Source organism: Geotrypetes seraphini, chromosome 6 (genome assembly GCF_902459505.1).
Source record: "Geotrypetes seraphini chromosome 6, aGeoSer1.1, whole genome shotgun sequence".
Taxonomy (NCBI): Eukaryota; Metazoa; Chordata; class Amphibia; order Gymnophiona; family Dermophiidae; genus Geotrypetes; species Geotrypetes seraphini.
This window is the reverse complement of record NC_047089.1, coordinates 55,434,400-55,446,693: the sequence shown is the minus strand read 5'-3', so window position 1 is coordinate 55,446,693 and position 12,294 is coordinate 55,434,400. Positions and strand designations below refer to the sequence as shown.

At 40.2% G+C, this 12,294-nt stretch overlaps 1 protein-coding gene across 5 annotated transcripts in view; it reads left to right on the top strand.

The window, feature by feature from the left end:
• Positions 1 to 5,928, top strand: part of SMAD9 (SMAD family member 9) — a 63,791-nt gene extending 57,863 nt beyond the window's left edge. For all 5 annotated transcript variants that reach the window (XM_033949027.1, XM_033949031.1, XM_033949029.1 and 2 more), the window contains exon 7: positions 513 to 5,928. In XM_033949027.1, the coding sequence (XP_033804918.1) occupies positions 513 to 656 (144 nt within the window). In that variant the 3' untranslated portion in view covers positions 657 to 5,928. The remainder of the gene's footprint in view (positions 1 to 512) is intronic.
• The last annotated feature ends 6,366 nt before the right edge of the window (positions 5,929 to 12,294 follow it).

The following is a 12,294-nucleotide window of genomic DNA, read 5'->3' as shown; positions in this document are numbered from 1 at the left end:
AGGGGCAGGAAAAATTTGTTCCCGTATTTATTTATTGGGATTTATTAACCACCTATATAAAGAGATTCACTCGAGGCAGTGATATGATTTAATTCCTTTTAATTTTTTTATGATTTCTTATGCTTATGAATAATTGTTGGGTATGAGGGAGGGGGATATTTGATGTGAGTTAGAATTTGATGATATATTAACTGTTGTCAAAGTATAAAATGATTGTATTCTATGTTACACTTATTGTGAGTTTTAAAAATGAATAAAGATTTTGAAAAAAAAAAAAAAAAAGACATGTTAGACTGCTTCCCTTCTGGGCTTATGTAAGGTATAGCCAGCTTGTTGCATGTTTTTTTTTTCTTCCCTATGTGTTGTATTTTCTTTCTTCCTTGTAATATAAACCACTTTGATGACTTTGCTTTAGACAGTCAATCAAATAAATGCAACCTTGAACCTTAAGTTGGAGCAGGTTGGATTGTTGAGGCACTAACTGTTTCTTTTCTCCTCTGTGTTTTGCTCAGGGTTGGGGAGCTGAGTACCATCGCCAGGATGTCACCAGCACTCCTTGCTGGATCGAGATCCATCTGCATGGACCCCTGCAGTGGCTGGACAAGGTTCTGACCCAGATGGGCTCGCCTCATAACCCCATTTCTTCTGTCTCTTAGCTGCCATGTTCACATTCACTTTAACAACGCTATTGCAGGCAGTGGCTTACACAGGATTTCAAATTGGTAGTTAAGAGAAGGTTCTTTTGTATATAAAGATAGGTACATTCTCCTAACCATATCTGTTATTTTAGAATCTGTGTTTGTGGCTTCTAGTTGAGCTGATGCCTGTGTGATGTTACGAGGTCCTTTTAGGACGACTCACTTCTGCTACAGAATGTGCATTTATCTTGTGAGAGGACACTTCTTTCACAGGGCTTTTGAAACTGTAGGAAGCTGCTCATATGCCTATATATATATGAAAACATGGTACGTCAATACTGAAAAATGGTAGCAAATTATATTTAAAATATATACTCTGTGCATAAAAAAAGGCTTCAAACAGTCTGACTTCAATAGGATTTGAAAGTCCAGAGACTTAGATGTTGCTGCTGTTCTGTTCACCTTGCTTTTACTTTCCATCATTATAAATTTAAGTTAAAGTGCTTAAACTATGGCCTGGACAGATTTTATAATCTGCATCTAGCCTTCCATGGACCATATCTCAGACCAAGAGTCACATAATAAGCTCAGTTAGCCTATGGCAGATATCTTCTCTAATTTTTAAATTAGGGCCACTTTGGCCACTATATATCTTCCTGTATGGGGCCTTGATACTACTTACTGGTGTGTGTCAATGACATCCATCCTTTACATCCTGTCTTCTGACTTTGCATTGGTGGTATCCTCAAGAAGTTGTGCATTTCCAAATGCATTCTCTTCCTGTATTGAGAAATACCTTGTCCGTCAAGCATATGGCTCTTCCTACCAGAATGAAGATGAGGGCCGCCATTGGTCCCTGGGCCTTCCATTTTCAGATATTATAGTTTCAGAAGGGCCCTTTTACTAACTGGCACTAAGAAACGGACTTAGGGCCAGATTCTGTAAACAGCGCCGCCTGGTGCGGTTGTCAATCATCTGCTAGGCTCCGCATATAGAATCCTGCCTAGCGGTGCCTAGATATCACCACCACTATATTAGGCCAGGCTTTACTTGGCATAATTTACCAGTGCCTTACTCAGACACCTAGCAATGCCTAAGTTAACCACGCCTATTCTCTGCCCCTAACCACACCTTCTTTTCAGGTAGGTGTCTTTAGGTATCAAACGATGTCTCCACCTATGTGTCGCTAGGTGTCTTAAGAGTTTGGCACTAAACTCTTAATTGGTTATTTTACTTTTTTTTTTTTTTTTGACTGTCTGAAAACTGGCACGGTCAATTGCCATGCCAATTAAGCCAATTAAAAAAAAGTTGAGCGTGGATTCTGAAGTTAGGTGTCACTAGGCAGCCTCAATTAGGGCATCTAATGTAGGCATCATATACAGAATCTGGCCCTTAGTGCCTTCCATCATGGGTCTTTCCTCTACACTGTCCATTTCTAGCGCATCTCTAAAATAGAGTGGTTTTTTCTTTTTGCAGGTCCCGCACAGTTTTTTCTAGTAGTGCACAGGATTTGCAAAATAATTAACGCAGAAGCACTTACCGTCTCCTGTGTAGGAGGCACTAAATCCTCCCGCATTAATAAGTTAGCAAATGCTTCCATGCCCATTCTCCACCCAAGACACATTCCCTCTGAAAAATTATTTTTTAAAAATAGTTAACACGCACTTAGCACATGTACACAGGCAAAAATACAACAAAACTTTTTAACACTTATTTAAGTATCCTGTTTTTCACAGGCGCATGCTAGGTCTTAACGCCCTTTAGTAATAGGACTTCAGAATTTTTCTTCATTTATAGGCAATCACAGACCAACATTCAAAGAAAGATATATACTCAAGCCCTGATTCTATAAAGTCTGCCTATTGGCACCTATCGTAATTATCCATAGGCTTAATCAGTACCAATACTGGCACTCAACACCTCATAATTAGCTTTAATTGGACTTAATTGAACCTTAGGCGCCTAACTCGAAAAACACGATGCTAGAAAAAGTAGATGCTTAGCCCAAAGTGCCTACGCTAAAAGTGGGCATGGTCAGGAGTGGATCATGGGCGTGTTTTCCAGTTACTTTAGGTGCCTCTGTGAATTAGGTGCCATTAGGCTCCGATATTGGCGCTTAACTTTATGTGAAAAAGAACCCTGGCATAAACATGGTGCACCTAAACGTTAGAACGCTTAATAGGGAGTACACTAAACTTACCTATCGTCTAACAATCATCGCTAAACCGGTTTGACCGGTTTTGTGATTGATCGGATTTCCCGACCAGATGCACAAAACTGCTGGCTGTGTGTTTCTCAGAGCTTTCGCACATTCTCGGATCCAGCCATGAAAATTATTCCATTAATATTAAATTCCATGCAAACTAGCCCACTGATCGATGCCCTAAAATCGCAATCGCTTCTACCAACCCAAAATAACTGACTGGTACAGACCTGTCAGTAGCCAGGTCTGCCTGTTTGGGGTTTTTTTCCCCCCATTTTTAAAAATGGCACCACGAACGGGCACCGCAACTCCCCCCCCCCCCATGGAAGCGAAAATGGCAGGAGGGATGCCTACTCCCTCCTTCCTGGCCGAATACCCCTGTACCATGCCCCAACCCAGTCCTTGTCATCCCCCCCTTATCTTTGACTCCCCTGAACCAATCCGCTCCCCTTCCCCCAAAATAGGCAGGAGGGATGCCCATTCCTTCCTGCCACCGGATGTCCCATCCCCCACCCCTGTACCTTTTTGAAAAGCTGGAAGGAGGAACCCCACTCTGAGGCTCCTGCTTCAGTCCCGCCAGTCCAAAATGATGGGCCTTCCCCTCTCCAGTGAGCCAAAGGCCTTAATTGGTTCAGTCGCAGGGGGTCATGGTGTTGGTTTATGGGGGGGCGTCAGCGCAGGAGGGGCTCACTCCCTCCTGCCACCGGATATCCCACCCTACCTCCCTACCTTTTTGAAAAGTTGGAAGCAGGAAACCCGCTCTGAGGCTCCTGCTTCAGGCCCGCCAGTCCAAAATGGTGGGCATTCCCCTCCTGTTGGCCTTGATTGGTTCAGTCGCAGGGGGTTCTTGGTGCCGGTTCATGGGGGGGAGGGCGTCAGCGCAGGGGGGTTGTGTCTTTTTTTTCTCTTTTTTGTAATGGGACAGATTTTGCGTGTGTAATACACGCACATCTGTTCCATTAAAAAAAAAAAAGAAGCCTTAATAGCAGTGATATGAGGCTGCATCCCCTGTCACTGCTGTTAGGGCTCTGCGAATGGATCAATCGTTCACTCAGCGATTGATCTGTCGGGTTTGCATGCAAATCATTTGCATGCAAACTTGATAGTGCATCGATCACTCGTCCAAAATCAGCCAGAGAATTGGATAACAGTGATCCAGTTGATATTATCTATCTTTAGTGCTTCCAGGCCTTAGTTCAGCTTAAGCTTGATTCTAAAATGGACACCTTTTATAGAATCACAGCGCCACACTAATCAGTGTCGATATCGACGCCTAACTTTAGGCGAACATTTCATCTTTATAGAATCATTGGTTGCCGAGAAACCTATAGCATACCTATCTTCAAATTTTTAGAAAATATATGGGTAATATTGGCCCATTTAAATCACTAAATGCCCAGTATTATCTGTATGAAAAAAGGGGATGGGGCAAGAAAAGGTACTCACTTGCTAAGTAAATAAGTCATACATCACTGCATGATCTATATATTCAGTGTCACAACACATATAGATAGATGGATTAAGTTAAATACTGTGGCTGGCCTTTAATTTAGGCCATCCACTGTGCCAATTGAATATTGACCCAACAGGTTTTAGGGGTTCTTTTAAAAAGCTGCGGTAAAAATAGAGCTTCGTGTGTAGTTAAGCAGGTCTTTCCAGCATGCTAAGGTCATTTTTACTTTAGCTGTAAAAATGGCTTTTTTCCCCCCTATTTTTGCATTAATGGTCATGCGCTAATGTTGCCATTAGTGCAAAGCCATATTTTAAAATTATCCTGTGAGCACTTACCACCACCCATTTGAAGGCGGTAAGAGCTGCAGTATCCATATGCTAAACAGCGTGTGGTAATGTACGAGTAGATGCACTTACTGGTTGGCAGAGGAATGCCCACTCCAGAAAAAAATTTTTAGTGTGCAGTTAACACGTGCCGATTTCCAATTTAGCACAGGATACCTGAGCACATCCCGCGGTACTCCATTTTTTTCCCATGTTAGGTGTGGATTAGCAACTAATGCACCTTAGTAAAAAGATCCCTTGGTACTCTACATCCATTTTTCCAGTTTATTCAAGTATTTTCTCCAGGTCTTTCCCTCTCTTTTACAAAGCCACACAGCAACGGCTCCGAATCCCTGCAAACCCCTATGGGCTTCGAGGCCGTTACTGCAGCGGCCTGTGGTAAATGGCTTCATAATAGAGGCCCTTAATTTTTTTTTATAAAATAAAGCGTATGGCACTTTTGTACTACAGCAGTGATTGGGGCGTAAGGCTCACTACGAAAATACATGGTGGAGTTGATAAAGGAGTCAGACTAATGTTAATCTCATTCTCCAACTAGTGCTTCTGTATAATGTCCTGCTGAATGGAAATATCCACACTTAGTAAAAGTAATCTAAAACCCTCTCTTCCATAGATCCTGCTTTAACTCACTAGCTTCTTCTTACTTACAAGTGTGTTCACTGTGCAACCACATGCTATGTTACGTCTCATGTCTTGTCTTCCCTGTTCCCCTCATCATGAACTCTGCTTATCAGCCAAATCACCCTGTGTTATGTCCCTTTTCTTCCATTGCCAGCTCCCATCCTCCATGCTTTCCATCTTGCTGCACTGTAGGGCTGGAATACCCTTTCTGCATGCTCCTACTCCAGCCATATTCAAATCCTACAAAAAAGCCCACATTGTTAGGCTGCTTTTAAATCTTAAACCCCAACTCTCTTTGATCATTGTCTTGTTGATTTTGACCATGTTTTACTGTAATAAATACATTTCCTAAAGGCACTTATTTGTCTTGTCTGTGTGTCTTGGGTAGTCTGTGTAAGCTCTATAGAAAAGGGACTGTCTCTTGGATGCAGTTGTTCATACTGCATACACGTTATAGAAATGAGAAATAGAAGTAATAGAAAAATTCAAATCAGTATCTGAATATGTGCAAGAAAATTGGAGCTTAGCAATGTTTGAGAATGGTAAGAGAAAGAGAAAGTTGACATGAATTAATAAAAATCTGAATTTTTCAAAACCATTTTGTTTATCCTTGACAAAGGCCGAAAGGCAGTATATCAGATGACAAAATAAACCAAAGACCTCTTTTATCAAGCTGAACAGCAGGCTAGAGCGGCAAATGCATAGAAGCCCATAGGGGTTTTAAAGGGCTTTGGTTCATTTGCCGCGCAGCACTCGCTACCCCGGCTTGATAAAAGAGGCTCAAAATAAAATTACAAAAAAATAGAATGGATGTGATGTTGCAGCTGAGACCTTACCATGTAGGACTCATTTTGTAAATATAGCCCTATTTATTTCCATGATATAAACAAAAAATGGTTTAAACCCTGTGTGGTCAATTAAGATGTTTTATGGTTTATTGTGTTGACATTGTAAGTACTATACTGTGCCATGATATATATTGTTATTTGAATTTTTTTTTTTTTGTTCTGCTTGAAATTATCTATTGCCTATGTCCAGATTGTTCTTGCTGTACACTGCCTTGGGTGAATTTCTTCAAAAAAGCTGTAATAAATTCAACTAACTAACTAAATAAAATAAACAAACACTCTTAGGTATAGCAAGATGTCAACAGATTACTCAACGGTGTACATAATTAAGGTCTTAGGTTACTGATTTAAAATATTTGGGGGAAGGGGTTTGGGTTCTTTTTTGGGGGGTGAGATTGTTTTCTTTAACCCTTGAATTTATCCCATCTTAGATATTTTAACATGCAAATTAAATCCTGAAAAATTCTCAGGAAATGTAGTTAAAAAGAAACACAGAAAATGTGGAATGCTAAGAATGATGGAGCAGAAGAAGGTGCTTATGGAGCTTATTCCCCAAATTTATCTCCCTCCCCCTTTTACAAAACCGCAAAAGCGTTTTTTAGCACCAGCTGGTGCGCTGAATGCTTTGTTCTGCTCCCAATGCTCATAGAGTTCCTATGGGCGTCGAGAGCAGCGTAGAGCACTAAGCGCACCGGCCTGTGCTAAAAACCGCTTCCACGGTTTTGTAAAAAAAAAAAAAAAAGGGTGGATAAATGCTTTCAAATTTAATTTTTTTTTTTTTAGTGCTTTTTATTTATTTATTTTGGTTAGAAAATCTTGTTAGCCCTCTCTTTTGCTCTAGTGCTATGTTCTCACATCCTGTGTATGGTGTTGCAACTTGCACTGCTGGGAACACTGATCTGGTAGAACCCTCTTAGTTTTGATGTGAGGACCACAAAGAATTAGGGATAAATAAAAGGTGGTACAAATCACTGTCTCCTCCTTTTATTAAACCATGATAGCGGTTATTAGCGCAGGGAGCCGCACTGAATGCTCCGCGCTGGTCCCAACGCGTATAGGAACTCTATGAGTGCTGGGAGCCGCACGGAGCATTCAGCGTGGCTACCTGCGCTAATAACCGCTGTTGTGGTTTAGTAAAAGGGGGTGGGGTGTTTGATTTAAATGGTTAACAGCAGAATTCAGAAGTGAATAGAGAGGAGCAATGAGTTCAGGAACAGAATTAAGTCCACTAAACTGAAGTGCAGCATAAATTATAGATGATGTGGTCAAGTTCAGTTTATTTGATATACCGCAAACAAGGATAAAATCTAAGCGGTTTATAATAAAAGATTATTTTGAAAAAATAAAAAGAAGGAGGGACAGGAACAACAGAAGCAAATTAACAGAATTCTAACTAAACAAATTAGGAAAACATGAGGAAAGGAAGGAGTGGGTGGATTACAATAAGAATAGAGGAGTGGAAAAAGGGAGGGAATGAAACAAATAAGGTAATCTTGGGCACACTTGACATCCTCCAAGACTACCAATGCCTGGACATGGCAGGATTTTGGCCCTTGTCTGTGGACTTTCTGGCCCTAAAATTCTAGTAACTATTTTTGGAAAAATAAATTCTACAGTAAAATAAATTCAAACTCAGTTCTTTTCCTCTCTGTAATACTGGGGAGTGCATATTATTTGCTCTGGATGAGGCATTCTGCTAGAGATAAAGCAAGAAGAACTCCTATTAACTCCCAGTTCTAAGAACAAATTATGAATGGATATCAAAAAGTACTTGACCTGAATACTTCATTCACATTAATGAATAAACCAAGAAAAGACTCTCCTGAATCCTCTGTCAGTTTAATTCCTATTATTAGAAATTGCTTTCTTTTTCTTACCTTCTCCCCCAAAGTTTGTAGTCACGCCATGGTCATGTTACCCCCACAGTCAGTTGAATAAAAAACTTAATCATATGCTGTAAGTGTTGTACTGTGCCACATGGGGGCACTAAAACTATATGCAGATACCAACAGCCTTTAAGAGACCTAAATACATCAACTCCTCAACATGTCCAGTTATAATGTTCTAGCAGCTCATACTATTGGGTATAGACACCAATACTCAGTATTCTTTTCAGCTGCATTGTGTGCTTAATACTTCCCAACAGGGTCTTTAAATTGTTGATTTTTTTTTTTCAGACACCAATTAGTTCAGACATTCTGTTACTGGTTTTGCCTGTTTCCTTAAAATGCTGACCAGGTGTGAACATTTCTTCAAATCACATGAGAGTGCATAACACAGTAAGTACAGTACACTGAGACAGCAAGTCACAGATCTCATCAGAAGAGAAGCGTTGCTTCTATAAACTAAAATAGATCTGCTCAGGTCAGTGATTTCCAAATTCTGTCCTTGAAGTTTTTTTAAAAATTTTCCAGATACCCTCAGTGACTATGCATGTGATTAAATTTGCATGCACCCAATAGAAGAACCTAGTTGACTGATATATTTTGACTACTATGAAAAGAGACCTGTTTGAATCTTTTTTGTTTAGATTTGGTCATAGCTTAAGGCAAGTTACAATCAGGTACAGTACATAAGAACATAAGCAATGCCTCTGCTGGGTCAGACCTGAGGTCCATCGTGCCCAGCAGTCTGCTCACGCGGCGGCCCAACAGGTCCAGGACCTGTGCAGTAATCCTCTATCTATACCCCTCTATCCCCTTTTCCAGCAGGAAATTGTCCAATCCTTTCTTGAACTCCAGTACCGTACTCTGCCCTATTACGCTCTCTGGAAGCGCATTCCAGTAAGTATATAACTGTCCTGGAAAGCTCACAATCTTAATTTATAGACAGTGGGGGAAGCAAACAACACTAGGACCTTTTTATAGATAACAAATTTTTCAGATAAAACAAAATTACCAGTATGTGCTAAAATCCTATAAGAAAATCAGATGGACTTCAAGAAATTAAGGGCTAATACCCACAGCAGAATCTTTCTTTGAAGAAGATGGTTTGGAATTGGGATTAGGTCAAATCATTATAAATGTAGAAGTGCAAACTGATACACTAAAGATTGACAAAATCACCAGGATCAGTTGTCAATCAAGAGTTTTGAAAGAGCTCAGACAAAATTGTCAACCTGTTACTTGCAATCTGTAATCTATCAATTAAAATGGGCACAGTATCGTGAGGATTGGCAGGTGGCTAAATATAATGCCGATTTTGAAACTGTAAAAGTATAGATTGGTGAGCATGACATTGGTACCAGGTAAAATGGCAGAAACTATTCTACCAAACGCTGGCTTTTACAAAGCTGAATTAGAGGTTCCTGCTATGGGTCAGCGAGGTAAATGTTCTGTTCTGCACCCATGTTAAGTGGACATTTACTGTGTTTCTTATTTAAGAACTAGTATATGCTAAGCAGTATGAATAAAATCTGCTCTGTGGACTTAAATTCCCAAAGGGCTTTTCTTCTCCTAGAGAGCTAGGCTGCAACCACAAAGCTTAAGCCTGCCACCCCCCTTCTTGTCCAGTCTGAGACAGAACAGTTGATATATTTGTAGACTGCATAGCTTTATGAGAACCTGAGTTTAGCATTGTTCTCCCACCAGGTTTTCATACTTTATTTCTAACAATCTAACACAGCTTAGTTTTATATCTAAGTCCAGAGAACAGTGTTATTTCCACAAGATGTGGATACACTCTTAGCTCCCTTTTTGGACAGGGAAAGCTGGAAGAGTGAGAAGATTCTGTGACAGAGTTGAACTGCCTTGAAGTCATCAATTGTGTTTATTCTTTACTTCATGTTATTAAAGAAAGCTGTTCAAGAAATACAGTCTGGCTGGTAACACTAAGATTACAGGAGAAGTAAGGGTTAACTGAATAGGAGCCTCTTACAATTGCCAATATAACTCAGAGGAGTCCTTGCTTTCAGTACAAAGCCTGGAGACTTCAGAGTGAGGAAATTACAAAGACTGTACAGTAAAGCTGTAGCTGTATAGTGAGCTATAGGCAGCACATGCTCTTTCGCTCATAGAATTTCTATGAGCATCAGAGCATTTACCTTGCCAGCCCATGGTAGAAACCTTTACTGCGGCTTTGTAAAAGGAGCCCAAAATTACTAACCATAGAGAAAGATGCAGCTTAACAAAGACAAGTCTTCCTTCTCTAATCTAGTAGTTTTTTTTTTTTTTTTTAAGATGCAAATAAACATGTGGATAAAGGTAAGCCAGTTGTTACAGATCCCCACTTTACATAAAATGTTGAGACTGGAACTGAATCATCCAAGGCAGGGTGTGCTCAATTCTGGTGTTCTTTTCTACAATACCTGCAGGAGTACACACACATACTTGCTGGCAAATGCAGGAGGAGCAACCATTTTACAGATATACATGTTGAAAAAAAATGAATGGTACGGAATCAGCATCTTCCACACGGAGTTATCAGCACTTATATGTGAAAAGGCAATTTTATAACTTCCATATAAGTAGTACCACTTTCTTATTGGATATGTCATTTTACGTACTGCTTATCACACTGTATTAAAGAAGTTTACATTCAAAAAGAGTATTATATAAGTCCAATAATAACATCTTTGGTGCAAAAATAATAAACAAAGCTAACACTAATAAATTGCTATAGAAAACACAATGAATAGTTGGTAAAACTGGCTTCTTGGTATTGAAAAAAAAAATTAAGGGCTAAAACTAGAGCTAAAAAACTATCCCCCCCTTTTATCAAGCTGTGTTGCCAAGCAGCATGAGCTAAATGCAGAGTCGTCCATTTTATTCCTATGGACAGCTCGGCATTTAGCTCGCACTGCTTGGTAGCACAGCTTGATAAAAAGGGGCATGTTTTTAATGCTTTACAAAAGCCCAGGTAACCAGTGTCTCGAAGATAATGCAAGCAGAGACAGGCAGCCAGTGAAGTTCTTTCAGTATGGGAGTGATATGATCTGATCCTCTCGCATTAACAAACATGCTGCCATGTTCTGCACCAGCTGAAGTCTCTTCTGTTAATCATAATGTCAGAGTAAGAAGTTTCAGTAATCAATCCAGCTTGTTATAAAGGCATGCACAAGATTAATCAAGTTGTTTTTATTTTTTATATTTATTTTAACATTTATATTCTGCAAATCACAAAGATCTATGCAGAATACAAAATACGTACAAATACAAAAAAAGAAACAATAACATATTAAAATTACAATGAAACACCACAAATACACTTTTGTGCGAGTCAGAAGAGACTTTAGCTGTCATAACTGCAATCAAAAGTAACAATTTTTGACCACGTGATTTACCTGTTTATCGAAGAGAGGGGATGTTTTGGGGGGTACCTGGGGCAGGAGTGGGCCTTCAGTGGCAGGAGGGAGTGGGCATCCCTCCTGCCATTTCTCTGCCAAGAGGGGGGCAGAAAGTGATCATGGCAAGAGGAAGTGGGCATCTCTCTTGCCAATTTTCTTTCATGGCAGGAGGAAATGGGCATTCCTGCTGCCATTTTCGCTGGTTGTGTGTGTGTGTGGGGGGGGGAGGGGGCAGTTCACGGTGCAGCAGGTTCATCCGGGAGAGCCATCATCAGGGGGGGCTTTTTTCTGTACCAATTTCTATAGAAAGGGGTAGAGAGGGCTGAGAAAGGGAAAATTCTATGGAAAAAATCTTTTGTATAAGCAACCTTTTTCAACAGGAAATGTAAATCTAAAATGCCGAGAAAAGCATTTTCTGTCAGTAAATTTAAAGTGATCAATAATAAAATCAGGTATAGGAGGACCAAACAATGTCTTGTAACAGGTACAACCTAACTTGAATAATATTTTTGCCTCAACTGGGAGCCAATATAGCTTCCGATATTTAGTTACATGATCAAATTTTCCATTAATTTACTTACCACAGAAGTTACACGTCCCGGCCTATAGTTCCCTACTTCTTCCCTACTTTCACTTCCAATGGAAAGCAAAATGAACAGGATGCCAGCAGCCCAGACTGGACTTGCTCACTGCTGTTCCAGTCACCTCCTGAATGCAGCTTAATCCGGGCCAGAGTACAGGGGAGAAGTCAGATGGATGAATGCTGCTAGTGCTGGGGGAGGGGAGGGGGGGCAGCAAAGGGGAAGAGAAAGTAGGCCTAAAAGCTAAAATAATAGTAGCAATGTGATGACTGTCTTATACATATACAGTATTCAGTGTCACTGATTATTCATTCAGCAGCAC